The sequence below is a fragment of the Salvelinus fontinalis genome, chromosome 24 (genome assembly GCF_029448725.1).
Source record: "Salvelinus fontinalis isolate EN_2023a chromosome 24, ASM2944872v1, whole genome shotgun sequence".
Lineage (NCBI taxonomy): Eukaryota > Metazoa > Chordata > Actinopteri > Salmoniformes > Salmonidae > Salvelinus > Salvelinus fontinalis.
Window position 1 is genome coordinate 44,442,959 of NC_074688.1, and position 25,409 is coordinate 44,468,367.

A 25,409-nucleotide genomic window follows, 5' to 3' on the forward strand; every position below is an offset into this window, starting at 1 on the left:
ATAAAATTGGATTCGATTTTTTACGTGCTACGCGCTTCAGCACTCGGCGGTGCCATTCTGTGAGCTCGTGTGGCCTACCACTTCACGGCTGAGCCGTTGTTGCTCCTAGACGTGTCCACTTCACAATAATAACAGCACTTACAGTTGGCCGTGGCAACTCAAGCAGGGCAGACATTTGACAGACTTGTTGGAAAGGTGGCATCCTATGACTGGGGCACATTGAAAGTCACTGAGCTCTTCAGTACTGGCCATTCTACTGCCAATATGGAGATTGAAAAACTGTGTGCTCAATTTTATACACTATCAGCAATGGGCGTGGCTGAAAGAGCTGAATCCACTAATTTGAAGGTGTGTCCAAATATTTTTGTATATTTAGTGTATTTAGATAATCAAAAGAACCATTGGCTAGAATGAGGTAACAGCCTATAGTATTGTCTAACTGATGAGGTAGGATAGTATGGCCAGCAGAGGAGAATGAGGTAACAGCCTATAGTATTGTCTAACTGATGAGGTAGGATAGTATGGCCAGCAGAGGAGAATGAGGTAACAGCCTATATTATTGTCTAACTGATGAGGTAGGATAGTATGGCCAGCAGAGGAGAATGAGGTAACAGCCTATATTATTGTCTAACTGATGAGGTAGGATAGTATGGCCAGCAGAGGAGAATGAGGTAACCGCCTATAGGATAGTCTAACTGATGAGGTAGGATAGTATGGCCAGCAGAGGAGAATGAGGTAACAGCCTATATTATTGTCTAACTGATGAGGTAGGATAGTATGGCCAGCAGAGGAGAATGAGGTAACAGCCTATAGTATTGTCTAACTGATGAGGTAGGATAGTATGGCCAGCAGAGGAGAATGAGGTAACAGCCTATAGTATTGTCTAACTGATGAGGTAGGATAGTATGGCCAGCAGAGGAGAATGAGGTAACAGCCTATAGGATAGTCCAACTGATTGAGCTACCTGTGAGTCACTCGTATTCCAACTGCAAAAGAAAAGGGTGTATAACAGACAGAGAAAAATAGGGAGAGGCATCAACCTAAGGGAGCTAACAGGGAGCACATCCCTCTACCTGATAGTCTCCTTTAATTGTCTTCTCCTGTCCTCTTCCCTCATCTCCTCATCTCCTCCTGTCCTCTTCCCTCATCTCCTCATCTCCTCCTGTCCTCTTCCCTCATCTCCTCATCTCCTCCGGTCCTCTTCCCTCATCTCCTCATCTCCTCCTGTCCTCTTCCCTCATCTCCTCCTGTCCTCTTCCCTCATCTCCTCATCTCCTCCGGTCCTCTTCCCTCATCTCCTCATCTCCTCCTGTCCTCTTCCCTCATCTCCTCCTGTCCTCTTCCCTCATCTCCTCATCTCCTCCTGTCCTCTTCCCTCATCTCCTCCTGTCCTCTTCCCTCATCTCCTCATCTCCTCCTGTCCTCCTGTCCTCTTCCCTCATCTCCTCATCGCCTCCTGTCCTCTTCCCAGACTCTCTCCACACAGACAGCCATTGATTTTCAGAAGACAGATAATCATCATGTTGTATAGAAGGCAGAAGAACACACCCTGCCTTCAACCATTGACTCTGGCTTTGGAGGTAAACAGATAACGTTGTCGCCTCAACTACAGACCTTACTGATGGGGGGGGGGGGGGGACTGGAATGGATGGAGGGAGGGAGTTAAGATGGATGGAGGGAGAGGGGTGGGAGAGGGGGTGAGGGAGGGAGAGGGGCTAGAGGGAGGGAGGGCTACAGGGGCTGGAGGGCAAGAGAGGGTGGGATGGATGAGGGAGGGACAGGGGCTAGGGAGGGAGAGAAAGAGAGAGGGGGGATGGATGGAGGGGAGGTGGCTTTTTGTGTCTGATTCCTGGCAGCACTCGTGCGTCAGTCTGATGTAAAAGAGTAGGTGTGTTTTTTTTCATTCTCACTCCCTCTCTACACCCCCCTCACTGTGTGTCTCTCTCTACACTACACCCCCCTCACTGTGTGTGTCTCTCTCATGTGCTTCAGCTCAGCTGGTTTGGTTAGGCTCCCATACTCAAATCAAACTGTATTATTTACAAGCCCTTAAACAACAATGCAGTGTTCAAGAAGAGTTAAGAAAATATTTACCAAATAAACTAAAGTAAAAAATGTAGAAATAAAATATAGTAACACAATAAGTAGGTGGTGGTTAGAGTGTAGAGGCGGCAGGGTAGCCTAGTGGTTAGAGTGTAGAGGAGGTAGGTAGTCTAGTGGTTAGAGGAGGCGGGTAGCCTAGTGGTTAGAGGAGGCAGGTAGCCTTGTGGTTAGAGGAGGCGGGTAGCCTAGTGGTTAGAGGAGGCGGGTAGCCTAGTGGTTAGAGGAGGCGGGTAGCCTAGTGGTTAGAGGAGGCGGGTAGCCTAGTGGTTAGAGTGTAGAGGAGGCGGGTGGCCTAGTGGTTAGAGGAGGCAGGTGGCCTAGTGGTTAGAGGAGGCAGGCTGGCCTAGGGGTTAGAGGAGGCAGGCTGGCCTAGGGGTTAGAGGAGGCAGGTAGCCTAGTGGTTAGAGGAGGCGGGCTGGCCTAGGGGTTAGAGGAGGCAGGCTGGCCTAGGGGTTAGAGGAGGCAGGCTGGCCTAGGGGTTAGAGGAGGCAGGTAGCCTAGGGGTTAGAGGAGGCAGGTAGCCTAGGGGTTAGAGGAGGCAGGTAGCCTAGGGGTTAGAGGAGGCAGGCTGGCCTAGGGGTTAGAGGAGGCGGGTAGCCTAGGGGTTAGAGGAGGCGGGTAGCCTAGTGGTTAGAGGAGGCGGGTAGCCTAGGGGTTAGAGGAGGCGGGTAGCCTAGGGGTTAGAGGAGGTAGGTAGCCTAGGGGTTAGAGGAGGCAGGCTGGCCTAGGGGTTAGAGGAGGCAGGCTGGCCTAGGGGTTAGAGGAGGCAGGCTGGCCTAGGGGTTAGAGGAGGCGGGTGGCCTAGTGGTTAGAGGAGGCGGGTAGCCTAGTGGTTAGAGGAGGCGGGTAGCCTAGTGGTTAGAGGAGGCGGGTAGCCTAGTGGTTAGAGGAGGCGGGTAGCCTAGTGGTTAGAGGAGGCGGGTAGCCTAGTGGTTAGAGGAGGCGGGTAGCCTAGTGGTTAGAGGAGGCGGGTAGCCTAGTGGTTAGAGGAGGCGGGTAGCCTAGTGGTTAGAGGAGGCGGGTAGCCTAGTGGTTAGAGGAGGCAGGTAGCCTAGTGGTTAGAGGAGGCGGGTAGCCTAGTGGTTAGAGGAGGCGGGTAGCCTAGTGGTTAGAGGAGGCGGGTAGCCTAGTGGTTAGAGGAGGCGGGTAGCCTAGTGGTTAGAGGAGGCGGGTAGCCTAGTGGTTAGAGGAGGCGGGTAGCCTAGTGGTTAGAGGAGGCGGGTAGCCTAGTGGTTAGAGGAGGCGGGTAGCCTAGTGGTTAGAGGAGGCGGGTAGCCTAGTGGTTAGAGGAGGCGGGTAGCCTAGTGGTTAGAGGAGGCGGGTAGCCTAGTGGTTAGAGGAGGCGGGTAGCCTAGTGGTTAGAGGAGGCGGGTAGCCTAGTGGTTAGAGGAGGCGGGTAGCCTAGTGGTTAGAGGAGGCGGGTAGCCTAGTGGTTAGAGGAGGCAGGTAGCCTAGTGGTTAGAGGAGGCGGATGGCCTAGTGGTTAGAGGAGGCGGGTGGCCTAGTGGTTAGAGGAGGCGGGTGGCCTAGTGGTTAGAGGAGGCGGGTGGCCTAGTGGTTAGAGGAGGCGGGTGGCCTAGTGGTTAGAGGAGGCAGGTAGTCTAGTGGTTAGAGGAGGCAGGTAGCCTAGTGGTCAGAGGAGGCAGGTAGCCTAGTGGTTAGAGGAGGCAGGTAGCCTAGTGGTTAGAGGAGGCAGGTAGCCTAGTGGTTAGAGGAGGCAGGTAGCCTAGTGGTTAGAGGAGGCAGGTAGCCTAGTAGTTAGAGGAGGCAGGTAGCCTAGTAGTTAGAGGAGGCAGGTAGCCTAGTGGTTAGAGGAGGCAGGTAGCCTTGTGGTTAGAGGAGGCAGGTAGCCTTGTGGTTAGAGGAGGCAGGTAGCCTTGTGGTTAGAGGAGGCAGGTAGCCTAGTGGTTAGAGGAGGCGGGTGGCCTAGTGGTTAGAGGAGGCGGGTGGCCTAGTGGTTAGAGGAGGCGGGTGGCCTAGTGGTTAGAGGAGGCGGGTGGCCTAGTGGTTAGAGGAGGCGGGTGGCCTAGTGGTTAGAGGAGGCGGGTGGCCTAGTGGTTAGAGGAGGCAGGTAGTCTAGTGGTTAGAGGAGGCAGGTAGCCTAGTGGTCAGAGGAGGCAGGTAGCCTAGTGGTTAGAGGAGGCAGGTAGCCTAGTGGTTAGAGGAGGCAGGCTGGCCTAGTGGTTAGAGGAGGCAGGTAGCCTAGTGGTTAGAGGAGGCAGGTAGCCTAGTAGTTAGAGGAGGCAGGTAGCCTAGTAGTTAGAGGAGGCAGGTAGCCTAGTGGTTAGAGGAGGCAGGTAGCCTTGTGGTTAGAGGAGGCAGGTAGCCTTGTGGTTAGAGGAGGCAGGTAGCCTTGTGGTTAGAGGAGGCATGTAGCCTAGTGGTTAGAGGAGGCAGGTAGCCTAGTGGTTAGAGGAGGCAGGTAGCCTAGCGGTTAGAGGAGGCAGGTAGTCTAGTGGTTAGAGGAGGCAGGTAGCCTAGTGGTTAGAGGAGGCAGGTAGCCTATTGGTTAGAGCGTTGGGCCAGTAACTGAAAGGTTGTAAGATCGAATCCCTGAGCTGACAAGTTAAAAGTCTGTCATTCTGCCCCTGAACAAGGCAGTTAACCCACTGTTCCTAGGCTGTCATTGAAAATAAGAATTTGTTCTTAACTGACTTGCCTAGTTAAATAAAGGTTAAATAAATAAAAAATGTAATAGCAACAGTTCCTATTGCAGCTCCATTAGACAGAGAGAGAAGGTGATAAGAGGACCTGACAGAATACTAAACCAACTACTGCTGTCTGCTCTGACTGGGCTGTGGTACGAGACAGAGACACAGAGAGACAGAATAATAAACCAACTACTGCTGTCTGCTCTGACTGGGCTGTGGTACGAGATAGAGAGACAGAATAATAAACCAACTACTGCTGTCTGCTCTGACTGGGCTGTGGTACGAGACAGAGACACAGAATACTAAACCAACTACTGCTGTCTGCTCTGACTGGGCTGTGGTACGAGACAGAGAGACAGAATACTAAACCAACTACTGCTGTCTGCTCTGACTGGGCTGTGGTACGAGACAGAGACACAGAATACTAAACCAACTACTGCTGTCTGCTCTGACTGGGCTGTGGTACGAGACAGAGACACAGAGAGACAGAATACTAAACCAACTACTGCTGTCTGCTCTGACTGGGCTGTGGTACGAGACAGAGACACAGAATACTAAACCAACTACTGCTGTCTGCTCTGACTGGGCTGTGGTACGAGACAGAGAGACAGAATAGTAAACCAACTACTGCTGTCTGCTCTGACTGGGCTGTGGTACGAGACAGAGAGACAGAATACTAAACCAACTACTGCTGTCTGCTCTGACTGGGCTGTGGTACGAGACAGAGACACAGAGAGACAGAATACTAAACCAACTACTGCTGTCTGCTCTGACTGGGCTGTGGTACGAGACAGAGACACAGAATACTAAACCAACTACTGCTGTCTGCTCTGACTGGGCTGTGGTACGAGACAGAGAGACAGAATACTAAACCAACTACTGCTGTCTGCTCTGACTGGGCTGTGGTACGAGACAGAGACACAGAGAGACAGAATACTAAACCAACTACTGCTGTCTGCTCTGACTGGGCTGTGGTACGAGACAGAGACACAGAATACTAAACCAACTACTGCTGTCTGCTCTGACTGGGCTGTGGTACGAGACAGAGAGACAGAATAGTAAACCAACTACTGCTGTCTGCTCTGACTGGGCTGTGGTACGAGACAGAGACAGAAAGGTGTACAAGATGAATTGAGACAGAGAGAAGACGGAGCGAGGGAAAGAGCTAGAGGAGAGAAGTAGAGGTAGAGACGTAGAGAGAAAGGGAGACAGAGCAGAGAAGTCCTGGCCAGAGGACTCAGGTTAATAATGCCACTAAGGGCTGGGGTCCAGATTAACAGAGAGGAGAGAGAGAGAAACCTATAGAGAGATGGTAATAACACACAGGGGTACAATTTGTTAATCCGGTTATACAATTTAAGAACCTGGAGATTCTAATTCCACTTCTCCTGGGACGTTCATGGGAGAGGGAGAGAGAGAGAGAGAGGGGTGAGACAGGACAGAGATGGGGAGGGATGGAGGCGAGACTGGGATGAGAGAGAGAGGGGTGAGAAAGAGACAGGGCAGATACAGAGGGAAGATTGGGATGAGAGAGAGGGGGTGAGAAAGAGACAGGACAGATATAGAGGGAAGATTGGGATGAGAGAGAGAGGGGTGAGAAAGAGACAGGACAGAGATAGGGAGGGAAGACTGGGATGAGAGAGAGAGGGGTGAGAAAGAGACAGGACAGATATAGAGGGAAGATTGGGATGAGAGAGAGAGGGGTGAGAAAGAGACAGGACAGAGATAGGGAGGGAAGACTGGGATGAGAGAGAGAGGGGTGAGAAAGAGATAGGGAGGGAAGACTGGGATGAGAGAGAGAGGGGGTGAGAAAGAGACAGGACAGAGATAGGGAGGGAAGACTGGGATGAGAGAGAGAGGGGTGAGTGTTATGGGCTGGTATACACAGCCAGCAGTTCTCTCTCTCTCTCACACACACAGTTTTTAACCCTGCATTGTGTGGATAAGGCTCAGAAGTAAAGCATTTGAAGTGTACACCTGTTGTATTCGGCGCATTTGACAAATACCATTTGATTTGACACAGACAGCACTGAGATGATGTAGCAAGTACAAAGACCATCGACTCTCTTTTTCCCCCTCTCTCCCTTTCTCAGAGAGCACAGAACTGTCTCCACCTTCTACTAAACACATCCAAAACAAAAACAAATGATTCTGCTTCTCACCACCCCCCCCCCTCGCCATCTCCCTCTCCATCCATCCCTCCCTCCCCCTGGAACCGGACAACAGTGAGAGAATGAGTCACACGCTCGTTCATTCTAAAAGCCACTCACTGCAGATGCTGTGAATGAACAGTCTGTGTGTGTGTGTGTGTGTGTGTGTGTGTGTGTGTGTGTGTGTGTGTGTGTGTTCCCGTCTCTGTGGGGCTGTACTCATGCATGTACTGTAGCCTAGATAGAAAAGGTTGAGACAACCTAATGATTCCATGCAGAAGATAAATAAACAAATCCATTGGACCAGAAGGGGGAGAGAAAATGACTGGAAGTCAATGTTAGCTGTCGCTCTACGCGTGTTGCGCTGTCGCTCTACGCGTGTTGCGCTGTCGCTCTACGCGTGTTGCGCTGTCGCTCTACGCGTGTTGCGCTGTCGCTCTACGCGTGTTGCGCTGTCGCTCTACGCGTGTTGCGCTGTCGCTCTACGCGTGTTGCGGCTGTATGCGTGTTGTGGCTGTCGCTCTACGCGTGTTGTGGCGCTGCGTGTGTCGGCGCTGCGTGTGCGTGTGTCGGCGCTGCGTGTGCGTGTGTCGGCGCTGCGTGTGCGTGTGTCGGCGCTGCGTGTGCGTGTGTCGGCGCTGCGTGTGCGTGTGTGTCGGCGCTGCGTGTGTGTCGGCGCTGCGTGTGTGTCGGCGCTGCGTGTGTGTCGGCGCTGCGTGTGTGTCGGCGCTGCGTGTGTGTCGGCGCTGTGTGTGTTGGCGCTGTGTGTGTGTTGGCGCTGTGTGTGTTGGCGCTGTGTGTGTGTGTGTTGGCGCTGTGTGTGTGTGTGTTGGCGCTGTGTGTGTGTGTGTTGGCGCTGTGTGTGTGTGTGTTGGCGCTGCGTGTGTTGGCGCTGCGTGTGTGTGTGTTGGCGCTGTGTGTGTGTGTGTTGGCGCTGTGTGTGTGTGTGTTGGCGCTGCGTGTGTGTGTGTTGGCGCTGCGTGTGTGTTGGCGCTGCGTGTGTTGGCGCTGCGTGTGTGTTGGCGCTGCGTGTGTGTGTGTTGGCGCTGTGTGTGTGTTGGCGCTGTGTGTGTGTTGGCGCTGCGTGTGTGTCGGCGCTGCGTGTGTGTCGGCGCTGTGTGTGTGTGTGTTGGCGCTGTGTGTGTTGGCGCTGTGTGTGTGTGTGTTGGCGCTGTGTGTGTGTGTGTTGGCGCTGTGTGTGTGTGTGTTGGCGCTGTGTGTGTGTGTGTTGGCGCTGTGTGTGTGTGTGTTGGCGCTGTGTGTGTGTGTGTTGGCGCTGTGTGTGTGTGTGTTGGCGCTGTGTGTGTGTGTGTTGGCGCTGTGTGTGTGTGTGTTGGCGCTGTGTGTGTGTGTGTTGGCGCTGTGTGTGTGTGTGTTGGCGCTGTGTGTGTGTGTGTTGGCGCTGTGTGTGTGTGTGTTGGCGCTGCGTGTGTTGGCGCTGCGTGTGTGTTGGCGCTGCGTGTGTGTTGGCGCTGTGTGTGTGTTGGCGCTGCGTGTGTTGTTGGCGCTGTGTGTGTGTTGGCGCTGTGTGTGTGTTGGCGCTGCGTGTGTTGTTGGCGCTGTGTGTGTGTTGGCGCTGCGTGTGTTGTTGGCGCTGCGTGTGTTGTTGGCGCTGTGTGTGTGTCGGCGCTGTGTGTGTGTCGGCGCTGTGTGTGTGTGTGTTGGCGCTGTGTGTGTGTGTGTTGGCGCTGTGTGTGTGTGTGTTGGCGCTGTGTGTGTGTGTGTTGGCGCTGTGTGTGTGTGTGTTGGCGCTGTGTGTGTGTGTGTTGGCGCTGTGTGTGTGTGTGTTGGCGCTGTGTGTGTGTGTGTTGGCGCTGCGTGTGTTGGCGCTGCGTGTGTTGGCGCTGCGTGTGTGTTGGCGCTGCGTGTGTTGTTGGCGCTGTGTGTGTGTTGGCGCTGCGTGTGTTGTTGGCGCTGTGTGTGTTGGCGCTGTGTGTGTGTTGGCGCTGCGTGTGTTGTTGGCGCTGCGTGTGTCGTGTTAGCACTGCCTGAGTGTCCTTGCCTCCTGCCCACTCGCGGGCCACTGCGGAGGTGGCTCCCTCCATCTCAAACAGAAACAAGCCGAGACACACACACACACAGGCAGCATAATCAATGCAGATGCTGTGAATGGACTGCTGGTGGGTGTGTGGCCTTTTATACTAGACCTATTTGAAGATAATAAGATTTATTTTAGACAAAGTCTAAAGAAACATGAAATGAAGAAAATGTAGTCTATTTCAGAAGAACAGAATAGCATTCTCTTGAGTTGTCCTTATGTTAGGTCCTGATCTGGCTATGCCATTTGGCTGAGGGCGACACTAGTTCATTCAGCAGATAAGATTTGCTTAGAATTCCAAGGAATAATTTTATCTTACAGCATTGAAAAGAACAATTGAACAATACTGAAAAGAGAGGATATTTTCTCCAAATGATTTGAGGGAGTGTGGATATTCTGTGTTGAGCGGTTAAGAAAGAAACAGGTATTCCTATAAATTTAAATGTAGAGTTTTTAATGTGAATGTAGTTCTCTAAATGTTGGGCTGTATGTGTTGATTTAATACATTGTAAGGCTGCATGATGTGACTCTAATGATGATTTGAAAAAAGTTGCTTGAAAAAGGTGTGAACTCTGCTTTGTTTTTTTTGCGCAGACTGTACACACTTCATCAGTCACTCACTCATTCACAATTTGACAAGCACTTGCTAATGCCTCGCATTTCCCGGCAACATCCCTTTTGTGTGGCCGTAATACACCCTAAAAAAAAATATCCATGCCTTTTGCGGCCAGTGGCCATTGGGCCCTTCTCCCCGGGGCGCCGCGTCGGGCCCTTCACCCCAGGGGCCCTTCTCCCCGGGTCGCCGCGTCGGGCCCTTCTCCCCAGGGGCCCTTCACCCCAGGGGCCCTTCTCCCGGGTCGCCGCGTCGGGCCCTTCTCCCCAGGGGCCCTTCACCCCAGGGGCCCTTCTCCCCGGGTCGCCGCGTCGGGCCCTTCTCCCCAGGGGCCCTTCTCCCCAGGGGCCCTTCTCCCCGGGTCGCCGCGTCGGGCCCTTCTCCCCAGGGGCCCTTCTCCCCGGGTCGCCGCGTCGGGCCCTTCTCCCCAGGGGCCCTTCTCCCCAGGGGCCCTTCTCCCCAGGGGCCCTTCTCCCCAGGGGCCCTTCTCCCCGGGTCACCGCGTCGGGCCCTTCTCCCCAGGGGCCCTTCTCCCCAGGGTCGCCGCGTCGGGCCCTTCTCCCCAGGGGCCCTTCTCCCCAGGGGCCCTTCTCCCCGGGTCACCGCGTCGGGCCCTTCTCCCCAGGGTCACCGCGTCGGGCCCTTCTCCCCAGGGGCCCTTCTCCCCGGGTCGCCGCGTCGGGCCCTTCTCCCCAGGGGCCCTTCTCCCCAGGGGCCCTTCTCCCCAGGGGCCCTTCTCCCCAGGGGCCCTTCTCCCCGGGTCACCGCGTCGGGCCCTTCTCCCCAGGGGCCCTTCTCCCCAGGGTCGCCGCGTCGGGCCCTTCTCCCCAGGGGCCCTTCTCCCCGGGTCACCGCGTCGGGCCCTTCTCCCCAGGGTCACCGCGTCGGGCCCTTCTCCCCAGGGGCCCTTCTCCCCAGGGTCACCGCGTCGGGCCCTTCTCCCCAGGGGCCCTTCTCCCCAGGGTCACCGCGTCGGGCCCTTCTCCCCAGGGTCACCGCATCGGGCCCTTCTCCCCAGGGGCCCTTCTCCCCAGGGTCACCGCGTCGGGCCCTTCTCCCCAGGGGCCCTTCTCCCCAGGGTCACCGCGTCGGGCCCTTCTCCCCAATTGCATAGCCTATTGAAATGTTGCGCAACATGAGCTCATAGGCGTGTTTGATTACATTTTCCATGATGTCAGAGTGATTAGAGGGACAATAGAGTGCTGAGGACCAGGCAGTTAGCAAGTTTGGTAGACTACTAATGACCATCAGCAGCATCAGAGCTTAGAGAAGCCTAATTACCCTGACTAAACGATCAAGTGGAATTTGACCAGGCCTTCATGACACGTGACCTTCGGTGTGGTGGTAATACGGTCAACTGCCCTACGCCCCACCCCTTGTGGCGTGAACATACCCAGCGGGCAGTTAGTGTGTGTGTGTGTGTGTGTGTGTGTGTGACACGAGTAACGTGTGTTGAAAGGGGACAGGATTCAGGGCCCTATGTTGGGAAACTAATTCAAAATGGCTGCTGGTTATCGCCATGCCCTGAGTGGTGCACACACACTCCAGCTCAATCAACTCTCTGTCCTTCTCGCTCCCCCATGGGAGATGTCAAACATTATAATGGATATGTTATTTTACTTCTTCTTACCAGATGGTCTCTTCATATTAAGCAGTCCATTAGGTAGTTGGAAACACATTACGCACTTCCAGCTGCTAAAAATACATGAATGAAACACAAATAGATCTGGGAGAGAACGGCCGACACACACACACACCTCCTGGTTTCTCAGCTGTATCAAATTGCATGGTTAAAACACACGCACACAGGAACACATTCACAAAACACATACACGGGGAACACACACCACCCCCCGCCTCCCTGCTCCATGAGCAGTGAGTCATCCCTCCATGCACGTCACTGAGAAAAGAGACCACTCTGTGACAGAGGGAGCAATAAGCAGCAGAGCTCCAGCCCTCCATTGATCCTCTCCTCCCCTCTCCTCTCCTCTCCTCCCCTCCACTCTCTCCCCCCCCCCCTCTTCCCTCGTCTGACACCTAACTCTGCTGATAGAGAGACCACCCCCTCTAGTCTGACATCTCTCCTTTGTTGAGTACCACATCAGACTGAGTCTCGTCAGTCAGGCTGGCCCACCTCTAGCTCTAAGTAGAGAAACTAGCCAGAGCGCTGAGCTCATCATTGGGATGGGGGGGTGGGAGAGAGGACTGGGATGACGTGTAATGAACAGTGGATCAAATGAAGGAGGGGACGCAGTGGGTCTGGAAGGGGAGATGGAAGAAAAGAGAGCCTGTCTAGAAAGGGTGTGTTAAAGAGGGTGAATAGACAGCCTGTCCAGTGCTGTTAAAGAGGTGAAACATGTGAAAAGTTGTCAATTTCTTACATTTCAAATCTGTAACATTGAAAGTTTCCCTTCCTACACCCAGTTTCCCTGTTTCCCAGGGGACATCCTTCATACACCCAGTTTCCCTGCTTTATAGGAAGCGGGAGAAAGGGGGGCATAGAGCGCGAGAGAGAGCGCGAGAGACTGTAATCAGTTATGCCCCCCCCCCCCAGCCACCAAACCATGAAGCACTTCAGTCTGTAATCAGTTATGACCCCCCCCCCACCCAAACCATGAAGCACCTCAGTCTGTAATCAGTTATGTCCCCCCCCCACCCAAACCATGAAGCACCTCAGTCTGTAATCAGTTATCCCCCCCCCCCCCCCACCAAACCATGAAGCGCCTCAGTCTATAATCAGTTGTCCCCCCCCCCACCAAACCATGAAGCGCCTCAGTCTGTAATCAGTTATGTCCCCCCCCCCCCCCACCCAAACCATGAAGCGCCTCAGTCTGTAATCAGTTATGTCGAGAACATTAATAATATACATTCTGCTGGGTTTTCCATGCATCGTCAAGAGAGAACAGCTACCTCCGATAAGACGAGGGGCGGGGATCATAATAGCAGGTGAGCGATGTCTAATATTAAGTCTCAAAGTATTGCTCGCCTGAGGTAGAATACCTCATGATAAGCTGTAGACCACACTATCAAGAGAGTTTTCATCTGTATTATTCGTAGCCGTCTATTTACCAACACAAACCGATGCTGGCACTAAGACCGCACTCAAAGAAGAAAGCATTGAGAAGCGGCGCTCCTATTGGCCAGGGACTTAAATCTGTTTTACCTCATTTCTACCAGCATGTCACATGTGCAACCAGAGAGAAACATTTTTAAATAAAACTCTAGACCACCTTCACTCCACACACAGACGCATAACAAAGTTCTCCATCCATTTGGCAAATCTGATCATAATTCTATCGTCCTGATTCCTGCTTACCGGCAAAAACTAAAGCAGGAAGTACCAGTGAGTTGCTCAATACAGAAGTGGTCAGATGACGCGGAAGCTACAGGACTGTTTTGCCGTCACAGACTGGAATATGTTTCCGGGATTCATCCAATGGCATTGAGAAGTACAAAACCTCAGTCATCGGCTTCATCAGTAAGTAGATTGACGACGTCCCCACAGTGACTGTACGTACTAGAGGTCGACCGATTAAATCGGAATGGCCGATTAATTAGGGCCGATTTCAAGTTAACATAACAATCGGAAATCGGTATTTTTGGACACCGATTTGGCCGATTTGTTTTATTTATTTTTACACCTTTATTTAACTAGGCAAGTCAGTTAAGAACACATTCTTATTTTCAATGACAGCCTAGGAACGGTGGGTTAACTGCCTTGTTCAGGGGCAGAACGACAGATTTTTACCTTGTCAGCTCGGGGATTCAATCTTGCAACCTTACGGTTAACTAGTCCTACGCTCTAACCACCTGCCTCTCATTGCACTCCACGAGGAGCCTGCCTGTTACACGAATGCAGTAAGAAGCCAAGGTAAGTTGCTAGCTAGCATTAAACTTATCTTATAAAAAACAATCAATCAATCATAATCACTAGTTAACTACACATGGTTGATGATATTACTAGTTTATCTAGCGTGTCCTGCGTAGCATATAATCGATGTGGTGCGCTTTGCGAAAAAGGACTGTCGTTGCTCCAACGTGTACCTAACCATAAACATCAATGCCTTTCTTAAAATCAATACACAAGTATATATTTTTAAACCTGCATATTTTGTTAATATTGCCTGCTAACATGAATTTATTTTAACTAGGGAAATTGTGTCATTGCTCTTGCGTTCTGTGCAACAGAGTCAGGGTATATGCAGCAGTTTGGGCCGCCTGGCTCGTTGCGAACTGTGTGAAGACTATTTCTTCCTAACAAAGACAGCCAACTTCGCCAAACGGGGGATGATTAAACAAAAGCGCAATCTTTGCACGACTATACCTAACCATAAACATCAATGCCTTTCTTAAAATCAATACACAGAAGTATATATTTTTAAACCTGCATATTTAGCTAAAAGAAATCCAGGTTAGCAGGCAATATTAACCAGGTGAAATTGTATCACTTCTCTTGCGTTCATTGCACGCAGAGTCAGGGTATATGCAACAGTTTTGGCCGCCTGATTTGCCAGAATTTTACGTAATTATGACATAACATTGAAGGTTGTGCAATGTAACAGGAATCTTTAGACTTATGGATGCCACCCGTTAGATAAAATACAGAACGGTTCCGTATTTCACTGCAAGAATAAATGTTTTGTTTTCGAGATGATAGTTTCCGGATTCGACCATATTAATGACTTAAGGCTCGTATTTCTCTGTGTTATTATGTTATAATTAAGTCTATGATGATTGAGCAGTCTGACTGAGCGATGGTTGGCACCAGCAGGCTCGTAAGCATTCATTCAAACAGAAATTTGGCCGTTTTTCCAGCAGCTCTTCGCAATGCTTCAAGCATTGCGCTGTTTATAACTTCAAGCCTATCAACTCCCGAGATTAGGCTGGTGTAACCGATGTGAAATGTCTAGCTAGTGAGCGGGGTGCGCGCTAATAGCGTTTCAAACGTCACTCGCTCTGAGACTTGGAGTAGTTGTTCCCCTTGCTCTGCATGGGTAACGCTGCTTCGAGGGTGGCTGTTGTCGGTGTTCCTGGTTCGAGCCCAAGTAAGAGCGAGGAGAGGGACAGAAGCTATACTGTTACACTGGCAATACTAAAGTGCCTATAAGAACATCCAATAGTCAATGGTATATGAAATACAAATGGTATAGAGATAAATAGTCCTATAAATACTATATTAACTACAACCTAAAACCTCTTACCTTGGAATGTTGAAGTCTCATGTTAAAAGGAACCACCAGCTTTCATATGTTCTCATGTTCTGAGCAAGGAACTTAAACGTTAGCTTTCTTACATGGTACATATTGCACTTTTACTTTCTTCTCCAACACTTTGTTTTTGCATTATTTAAACATGTTTCATTATTTATTTGAGGCTAAATTGATTTAATTGATGTATTATATTAAGATAAAATAAGTGTTAATTCAGTATTGTTGTAATTGTCATTATTACAAATACATTTTATTATTTAATAAAAAAATAAAAAATGTTTTAATCGTCTGATTAATCGGAATCAGCTTTTTTGGTCCTCCAATAATCGGTATCGGCGTTGAAAAATCATAAATCGGTCGACCTTTAGTACGTACATTTCCCAACCAGAAGCCATGGATTACAGGCAACATCCGTATCGAGCTAAAAGCTAGAGCTGCCGCTTTCAAGGAATGGGAGATTAATCCAGACGCTTATAAGAGATCCCACTATGCCCTCAGACGAACCATCCAACAATCAAAGCGTCATAACAGGATTGAGATTGAATCCTACTACACTGGCTCTGACGCTCGTCGGATGTGGCAGGGCCTGAAAACTATTACAGATTACAAAGGGAAACCCAGATGCGAGCCAACCAGACAAGCTAAATTTATTTTATGCTCGTGTCGAGGAAAGCAACACTGAAGCATGCATGACAGCACCAGCTGTTGCAGACTACTGTGTGATCACGCTCTCCGTAGCAGATGTGAGTAAGACCTTTAAAACAGGTCAACATCCACAAGGCCGGATTACCAGGATGTGTACTCTGAGCATGCGCTGACCAACTGGCAAGTGTCTTCACTGACATTTTCAACCTCTCCCTGAGGAAGCGAAGGTAACCTGCCTAAATTATTACTGCCCCATAGCACTCACGTCAGTAGCCATGAAGTGCTTTGAAAGGCTGGTCATGGCTCCCAAAAAAGAAACACCTATGTGAGAACGTTGTTCATTGACTACAGCTCAGCGTTCAACACCATAGTGCCCTCAAAGCTCATCACTAAGCTAAGGACCCTGGGACTAAACACCTCCCTCTGCAACAGGATCCTGGACATTCTGAAGGGCCGCCCCCAGGTGGTAAGAGTAGGCAACAACACGTCTGCCATGCTGATCCTCAACACGGGGACCCCTCAGGTGTACGTGCTTAGTCCCTTCCTGTACTCCCTGTTCCCCACAACTCCAACAACCATCAATAAAGTTTGCCGACGACAACGGTGGTAGGACTGATCACCGACAACAATGAGACAACCTATAGAAAGGTCAGAGACCTGGCAGTGTGGTTCCAGGACAACAACTTCTCCCTCGGGCCTCCCGAGCGGCGTCACTACAGATATGGGTTTGATCCCGGGCTGTGTCGCAGCCGGCCGCGACCGGGAGAACAATGAGGTGGCGCACAATTGGCCCAGCGTCGTCCAGGTTAGGAGCGGGTTTGGCCGGCCGGGATTTCCTTGTCCCATCATGCTCTATAGCAACTCCTGTGGCGGGCCGGGCGCATGCACGCTGACACAGTCGCCAGGTGTACGGTGTTTCCTCTGACACATTGGTGCGTCTGGCTTCCGGGTTAAACGAGCAGTGTGTCAAGAAGCAGTGTGGCTTGGCAGGGTCATGTTACGGAGGACGCATGGCTCGCTACCTTTGCCTCTCCCGAGTCTGTACGGGAGTTGCAGCGATGGGACAATAGGATACCATGAAATTGGGGAGACGGGTAAAAAAAATAAATCACAAATAGCTCTCCCTCAGTGTGAGCAAGACAAGGGAGCTGGAAAATGAGGGCCAAAGCAATCCCCCCCCCCAGGTATTGTTGGTTAAGGGCTGGTAAGTAAGCATTTCACGGTAAGATTGTTCTATTCGTGCTTGTGACAAATACAATTCGATTTGGGAAACCATTTGATGACGAGGGTGAAATTCAAAGTTCTGCTATATATTAATTTGCTAGGCTTCGTCATAGCTAATTTATAAAGATAAATATTGATACATTACTAGTCTCACACTATTAATCTGCAAAAATAACAAAATACTTAGTGGATGATGGCTGGACATGTCAGCTCAGAGCTCCAGCTCAGAGCTCCGTTAGCAGCAGATTTTGATTTAGAAAATAAAATAAATGTTAGTGCATTGATTTGTTCCTCGAATCAAACTGAACCACACCGAATCAGTTCAAAATAAAACATATCATTCCTGTATCGTATCGGAGCCCATGTATCTAGAAACATATCGAATCATCTTGAACGGGAAAGATGCACATCCCGTGTGTGTGTGTGTGTGTGTGTGTGTGTGTGTGTGTGTGTGTGTGTGTGTGTGTGTGTGTGTGTGTGTGTGTGTGTGTGTGTGTGTGTGTGTGTGTTCACGCATCACAAAGCCCGCCTGCACTCCTCACACTCCCTGACAGAGCTGAGAGGGATGACTAACAGGGTCTCAACCACCTCTCATTCTAACAGACACAGACTCTGTCGCTATCGTGTGACTGCACTACAAACACAGAAACACACTGCAATTACAGCAAACAGTGATTTGACATGATAGTATATCAGCACACAGCTCGCTCAATCATCTGTCAAATTAAAACAGTCATAGACAGAGAGAACGAGAGAGACAGCGAACGAGAGAGACAGCGAGCGCGAGAGAGAGAGACAGCGAGCGCGAGAGGGAGAGACAGCGAGCGCGAGAGGGAGAGACAGCGAGCGCGAGAGAGAGAGACAGCGAGCGCGAGAGAGAGAGACAGCGAGCGCGAGAGAGAGAGACAGCGAGCGCGAGAGAGAGAGACAGCGAGCGCGAGAGAGAGAGACAGCGAGCGCGAGAGAGAGAGACAGCGAGCGCGAGAGAGAGAGACAGCGAGCGCGAGAGAGACAGCGAGCGCGAGAGAGACAGCGAGCGCGAGAGAGACAGCGAGCGCGAGAGAGACAGCGAGCGCGAGAGAGACAGCGAGCGCGAGAGAGACAGCGAGCGCGAGAGAGACAGCGAGCGCGAGAGAGACAGCGAGCGCGAGAGAGACAGCGAGCGCGAGAGAGACAGCGAGCGCGAGAGAGACAGCGAGCGCGAGAGAGACAGCGAGCGCGAGAGAGACAGCGAGCGCGAGAGAGACAGCGAGACAGCGAGCGAGACAGCGAGCGAGACAGCGAGCGAGACAGCGAGCGAGACAGCGAGCGAGACAGCGAGCGAGACAGCGAGCGAGAGACAGCGAGCGAGACAGCGAGCGAGACAGCGAGCGAGACAGCGAGCGAGACAGCGAGCGAGACAGCGAGCGAGACAGCGAGCGAGACAGCGAGCGAGACAGCGAGCGAGATAGCGAGCGAGACAGCGAGCGAGATAGCGAGCGAGACAGCGAGCGAGATAGCGAGCGAGATAGCGAGCGAGAGAGAGACAGCGAGCGAGACAGCGAGCGAGATAGAGACAGCGAGCGAGACAGCGAGCGAGAGAGAGACAGCGAGCGAGACAGCGAGCGAGACAGCGAGCGAGACAGCGAGCGAGACAGCGAGCGAGACAGCGAGCGAGACAGCGAGCGAGACAGCGAGCGAGACAGCGAGCGAGATAGCGAGCGAGAGAGAGACAGCGAGCGAGACAGCGAGCGAGACAGCGAGCGAGACAGCGAGCGAGACAGCGAGCGAGACAGCGAGCGAGACAGCGAGCGAGAGCGAGACAGCGAGCGAGACAGCGAGCGAGACAGCGAGCGAGATAGCGAGCGAGAGAGAGACAGCGAGCGAGACAGCGAGCGAGACAGCGAGCGAGACAGCGAGCGAGACAGCGAGCGAGACAGCGAGCGAGACAGCGAGCGAGACAGCGAGCGAGACAGCGAGCGAGACAGCGAGCGAGACAGCGAGCGAGACAGCGAGCGAGACAGCGAGCGAGACAGCGAGCGAGATAGCGAGCGAGATAGCGAGCGAGATAGCGAGCGAGATATCGAGCGAGATATCGAGCGAGATAGCGAGCGAGACAGCGAGCGAGACAGCGAGCGAGACAGCGAGCGAGACAGCGAGCGAGAGAGAGACAGCGAGCGAGACAGCGAGCGAGACAGCGAGCGAGACAGCGAGCGAGACAGCGAGCGAGACAGCGAGCGAGACAGCGAGCGAGATAGCGAGCGAGACAGCGAGCGAGATAGCGAGCGAGAGAGAGACAGCGAGCGAGATAGCGAGCGAGAGAGAGACAGCGAGCGAGACAGCGAGCGAGACAGCGAGCGAGACAGCGAGCGAGACAGCGAGCGAGAGAGAGACAGCGAGCGAGACAGCGAGCGAGACAGCGAGCGAGATAGCGAGCGAGAGAGAGACAGCGAGCGAGACAGCGAGCGAGATAGCGAGCGAGAGAGAGACAGCGAGCGAGACAGCGAGCGAGATAGCGAGCGAGACAGCGAGCGAGACAGCGAGCGAGACAGCGAGCGAGACAGCGAGCGAGACAGCGAGCGAGACAGCGAGCGAGACAGCGAGCGAGACAGCGAGCGAGACAGCGAGCGAGATAGCGAGCGAGACAGCGAGCGAGACAGCGAGCGAGATAGCGAGCGAGAGAGAGACAGCGAGCGAGATAGCGAGCGAGATAGCGAGCGAGACAGCGAGCGAGACAGCGAGCGAGATAGCGAGCGAGAGAGAGACAGCGAGCGAGACAGCGAGCGAGATAGCGAGCGAGAGAGAGACAGCGAGCGAGACAGCGAGCGAGATAGCGAGCGAGACAGCGAGCGAGACAGCGAGCGAGACAGCGAGCGAGACAGCGAGCGAGACAGCGAGCGAGATAGCGAGCGAGACAGCGAGCGAGATAGCGAGCGAGAGAGAGACAGCGAGCGAGATAGCGAGCGAGATAGCGAGCGAGACAGCGAGCGAGAGAGAGACAGCGAGCGAGACAGCGAGCGAGACAGCGAGCGAGACAGCGAGCGAGACAGCGAGCGAGACAGCGAGCGAGATAGCGAGCGAGAGAGAGACAGCGAGCGAGACAGCGAGCGAGACAGCGAGCGAGATAGCGAGCGAGAGAGAGACAGCGAGCGAGACAGCGAGCGAGATAGCGAGCGAGAGAGAGACAGCGAGCGAGACAGCGAGCGAGACAGCGAGCGAGACAGCGAGCGAGACAGCGAGCGAGACAGCGAGCGAGACAGCGAGCGAGACAGCGAGCGAGACAGCGAGCGAGACAGCGAGCGAGACAGCGAGCGAGACAGCGAGCGAGACAGCGAGCGAGACAGCGAGCGAGACAGCGAGCGAGATAGCGAGCGAGACAGCGAGCGAGACAGCGAGCGAGAGAGAGACAGCGAGCGAGATAGCGAGCGAGATAGCGAGCGAGACAGCGAGCGAGATAGCGAGCGAGAGAGAGACAGCGAGCGAGACAGCGAGCGAGACAGCGAGCGAGACAGCGAGCGAGACAGCGAGCGAGACAGCGAGCGAGATAGCGAGCGAGAGAGAGACAGCGAGCGAGACAGCGAGCGAGACAGCGAGCGAGACAGCGAGCGAGATAGCGAGCGAGACAGCGAGCGAGATAGCGAGCGAGACAGCGAGCGAGACAGCGAGCGAGACAGCGAGCGAGACAGCGAGCGAGACAGCGAGCGAGACAGCGAGCGAGACAGCGAGCGAGACAGCGAGCGAGACAGCGAGCGAGACAGCGAGCGAGACAGCGAGAGAGAGACAGCGAGCGAGACAGCGAGCGAGACAGCGAGCGAGACAGCGAGCGAGACAGCGAGCGAGACAGCGAGCGAGACAGCGAGCGAGACAGCGAGCGAGACAGCGAGCGAGATAGCGAGCGAGATAGCGAGCGAGATAGCGAGCGAGACAGCGAGCGAGACAGCGAGCGAGATAGCGAGCGAGAGAGAGACAGCGAGCGAGACAGCGAGCGAGACAGCGAGCGAGACAGCGAGCGAGACAGCGAGCGAGACAGCGAGCGAGACAGCGAGCGAGACAGCGAGCGAGACAGCGAGCGAGACAGCGAGCGAGACAGCGAGCGAGACAGCGAGCGAGATAGCGAGCGAGACAGCGAGCGAGACAGCGAGCGAGACAGCGAGCGAGACAGCGAGCGAGAGAGAGACAGCGAGCGAGACAGCGAGCGAGACAGCGAGCGAGACAGCGAGCGAGACAGCGAGCGAGACAGCGAGCGAGACAGCGAGCGAGACAGCGAGCGAGACAGCGAGCGAGATAGCGAGCGAGAGAGAGACAGCGAGCGAGACAGCGAGCGAGAGAGACAGCGAGCGAGACAGCGAGCGAGAGAGAGACAGCGAGCGAGACAGCGAGCGAGATAGCGAGCGAGAGAGAGACAGCGAGCGAGACAGCGAGCGAGATAGCGAGCGAGAGAGAGACAGCGAGCGAGACAGCGAGCGAGACAGCGAGCGAGACAGCGAGCGAGACAGCGAGCGAGACAGCGAGCGAGACAGCGAGCGAGACAGCGAGCGAGACAGCGAGCGAGACAGCGAGCGAGAGAGAGACAGCGAGCGAGACAGCGAGCGAGATAGCGAGCGAGAGAGAGACAGCGAGCGAGACAGCGAGCGAGATAGCGAGCGAGAGAGAGACAGCGAGCGAGACAGCGAGCGAGATAGCGAGCGAGATAGCGAGCGAGACAGCGAGCGAGAGAGAGACAGCGAGCGAGATAGCGAGCGAGAGAGAGACAGCGAGCGAGATAGCGAGCGAGATAGCGAGCGAGACAGCGAGCGAGATAGCGAGCGAGACAGCGAGCGAGACAGCGAGCGAGACAGCGAGCGAGACAGCGAGCGAGACAGCGAGCGAGATAGCGAGCGAGATAGCGAGCGAGATAGCGAGCGAGATAGCGAGCGAGATAGCGAGCGAGACAGCGAGCGAGACAGCGAGCGAGACAGCGAGCGAGATAGCGAGCGAGATAGCGAGCGAGACAGCGAGCGAGAGAGAGACAGCGAGCGAGACAGCGAGCGAGACAGCGAGCGAGACAGCGAGCGAGACAGCGAGCGAGAGAGAGACAGCGAGCGAGACAGCGAGCGAGACAGCGAGCGAGACAGCGAGCGAGAGAGAGACAGCGAGCGAGACAGCGAGCGAGACAGCGAGCGAGACAGCGAGCGAGAGAGAGACAGCGAGCGAGACAGCGAGCGAGACAGCGAGCGAGACAGCGAGCGAGAGAGAGACAGCGAGCGAGACAGCGAGCGAGATAGCGAGCGAGATAGCGAGCGAGACAGCGAGCGAGACAGCGAGCGAGACAGCGAGCGAGACAGCGAGCGAGATAGCGAGCGAGATAGCGAGCGAGACAGCGAGCGAGACAGCGAGCGAGATAGCGAGCGAGATAGCGAGCGAGACAGCGAGCGAGATAGCGAGCGAGACAGCGAGCGAGACAGCGAGCGAGACAGCGAGCGAGACAGCGAGCGAGATAGCGAGCGAGATAGCGAGCGAGATAGCGAGCGAGATAGCGAGCGAGATAGCGAGAGAGATAGCGAGAGAGATAGCGAGAGAGATAGCGAGAGAGATAGCGAGAGAGATAGCGACACTTGGGAAGTACTGGGTCATGCTCAGGCCGGAACTATCTGTACTGAATAAGTTAATCTTAAATTTTGTTTTCCATTGCAAAACTTTTTTTAAACATTTGTCCTAATGAATGAACACCCTGTATTAGTGAATGCAGCAGCTTTATTAACCCCTCGAGCCGTCTGTAGGAGAGAACTAAAAGGAGTAGAACTATTTGTAGAGTGTCTTACCTGTGATACACTGAAACTGACCATCCTCTCGCCGTATAGTGAAGGCCTCACCTGGGTTCACCTGCACCAGGATTACCTGTGGAGAGAAACACATCAAACACCTGTATAATGACATCACACAGGTGTTCACGACACAACACGAAAATAATAAACAACATAAGACCGTAACGGCCAGGGACTACCTGAACTTGTCCAATGAGAAACACTTGTTTTGATTGTCCATTTTAAAATGTTTTTCCACAGTATGGTCCCAATGAACTCAACCCTGTTCACAGTCAGGAACAGACAGTCTTATTTACCAGCCATGTTACCAGCCATGTTTTTTTTTTTTTTTTTACCGTTATTTTACCAGGTAAGTTGACTGAGAACACGTTCTCATTTGCAGCAACGACCTGGGGAATAGTTATAGGGGAGAGGAGGGGGATGAATGAGCCAATTGTAAACTGGGGATTATTAGGTGACCATGATGGTTTGAGGGCCAGATTGGGAATTTAGCCAGGACACCGGGGTTGACACCCCTACTCTTACGATAAGTGCCATGGGATCTTTAATGACCTCAGAGAGTCAGGACACCCGTTTAACGTCCCATCCGAAAGACGGCACCCTATACAGGACAGTGTCCCCAATCACTGCCCTGGGGCATTGGGATATTGTTTAGACCAGAGGAAAGAGTGCCTCCTACTGGCCCTCCAACACCACTTCCAGCAGCATCTGGTCTCCCATCCAGGGACTGACCAGGACCAACCCTGCTTAGCTTCAGAAGCAAGCCAGTAGTGGTATGCAGGGTGGTATGCTGCTGGCGTCAACATGTTACATGTTGATTTAACCCTGTTTACAGTCAGGAACAGACAGCCATATTTACCAGCCATGTTACATGTTGATTTAACCCTGTTTACAGTCAGGAACAGACAGCCTTATTTACCAGCCATGTTACATGTTGATTTAACCCTGTTTACAGTCAGGAACAGACAGTCTTATTTACCAGCCATGTTACATGTTGATTTAACCCTGTTTACAGTCAGGAACAGACAGTCTTATTTACCAGCCATGTTACATGTTGATTTAACCCTGTTTACAGTCAGGAACAGACAGCCATATTTACCAGCCATGTTACATGTTGATTTAACCCTGTTTACAGTCAGGAACAGACAGCCTTATTTACCAGCCATGTTACATGTTGATTTAACCCTGTTTACAGTCAGGAACAGACAGCCTTATTTACCAGCCATGTTACATGTTGATTTAACCCTGTTTACAGTCAGGAACAGACAGCCTTATTTACCAGCCATGTTACATGTTGATTTAACCCTGTTTACAGTCAGGAACAGACAGCCTTATTTACCAGCCATGCTACATGTTGATTCAAAATGAGCCACTGAAAGCTTCTTCAAATCAGTGACATGTGGGGTTGGGGTGGGGTTAGTATGGGGGTGGGGTTAGTGTGCGGGTGGGTGGGGTTAGTGTGGGGTTAGTGTGGTGTTTAGGGTGGTGTTTAGGGTGGGGGTGGGTGGGTGGGGTTAGTGTGGGGTTGGGGTTAGAGTGGGGTTAGAGTGGGGTTAGTGTGGGGTTAGTGTGGAGTTTAGGTTGGGGTCGGGTTAGTGTGGAGTTAGGGTGGAGTTTAGGGTGGAGTTTAGGGTGGTGTTAGGGTGGTGTTAGGGTGGTGTTAGGGTGGTGTTAGGGTGGTGTTAGGGTGGTGTTAGGGTGGTGTTAGGGTGGTGTTAGGGTGGTGTTTAGGGTGGTGTTTAGGGTGGTGTTTAGGGTGGTGTTTAGGGTGGTGTTTAGGGTGGTGTTTAGGGTGGTGTTTAGGGTGGTGTTTAGGGTGGTGTTTAGGGTGGTGTTTAGGGTGGTGTTTAGGGTGGTGTTTAGGGTGGTGTTTAGGGTGGTGTTTAGGGTGGTGTTTAGGGTGGTGTTTAGGGTGGTGTTTAGGGTGGTGTTTAGGGTGGTGTTTAGGGTGGTGTTAGGGTGGTGTTAGGGTGGTGTTAGGGTGGTGTTTAGGGTGGTGTTTAGGGTGGTGTTTAGGGTGGTGTTTAGGGTGGTGTTTAGGGTGGTGTTTGGGTGGTGTTAGGGTGGTGTTAGGGTGGTGTTAGGGTGGTGTTAGGGTGGTGTTAGGGTGGTGTTAGGGTGGTGTTAGGGTGGTGTTAGGGTGGTGTTAGGGTGGTGTTAGGGTGGTGTTAGGGTGGTGTTAGGGTGGTGTTAGGGTGGTGTTAGGGTGGTGTTAGGGTGGTGTTAGGGTGGTGTTAGGGTGGTGTTAGGGTGGTGTTAGGGTGGTGTTAGGGTGGTGTTAGGGTGGTGTTAGGGTGGTGTTAGGGTGGTGTTAGGGTGGTGTTAGGGTGGTGTTAGGGTGGTGTTAGGGTGGTGTTAGGGTGGTGTTAGGGTGGTGTTAGGGTGGTGTTAGGGTGGTGTTAGGGTGGTGTTTGGGTGGTGTTTAGGGTGGTGTTTAGGGTGGTGTTTAGGGTGGTGTTTAGGGTGGTGTTTAGGGTGGTGTTAGAGTGGTGTTTAGGGTGGTGTTTAGGGTGGTGTTTAGGGTGGTGTTAGAGTGGTGTTTAGGGTGGTGTTTAGGGTGGTGTTTAGGGTGGTGTTTAGGGTGGTGTTTAGGGTGGTGTTTAGGGTGGTGTTAGGGTGGTGTTAGGGTGGTGTTAGGGTGGTGTTAGGGTGGGGTTAGTGTGGGGTTTAGGTAGGGGCTGGGGTTAGCGTGGGTTGGGGGTTAGGGTTAGTGTGGGGGTGGGTGGGGTTAGTGTGGGGGTGGGTGGGGTTGGGGTTAGTGTGGGGTTTAGGTTGGGGTTGGGTTAGTGTGGGGGTGGGTGGGGTTGGGGTTAGTGTGGGGTTTAGGTTGGGGTTGGGTTAGTGTGGGGTTTAGGTTGGGGTTGGGTTAGTGTGGGGTTTAGGTTGGGGTTGGGGTTAGTGTGGGGTTTAGGTTGGGGTTGGGTTAGTGTGGGGGTGGGTGGGGTTAGTGTGGGGTTGGGGTTAGTGTGGGGTTGGGGTTGGGGAGGGGTTA

General features: G+C 53.2%; 1 protein-coding gene across 5 annotated transcripts in view; it reads right to left on the minus strand.

The window, feature by feature from the left end:
* fndc3a (fibronectin type III domain containing 3A) overlaps window positions 1–25,409 on the minus strand; it is a 197,957-nt gene that overhangs the window by 113,798 nt on the left and 58,750 nt on the right. For all 5 annotated transcript variants that reach the window (XM_055880773.1, XM_055880772.1, XM_055880774.1 and 2 more), the window contains one exon: window positions 22,415–22,490. In XM_055880773.1, coding sequence (XP_055736748.1) covers window positions 22,415–22,490 — 76 coding nt within the window. The remainder of the gene's footprint in view (window positions 1–22,414; window positions 22,491–25,409) is intronic.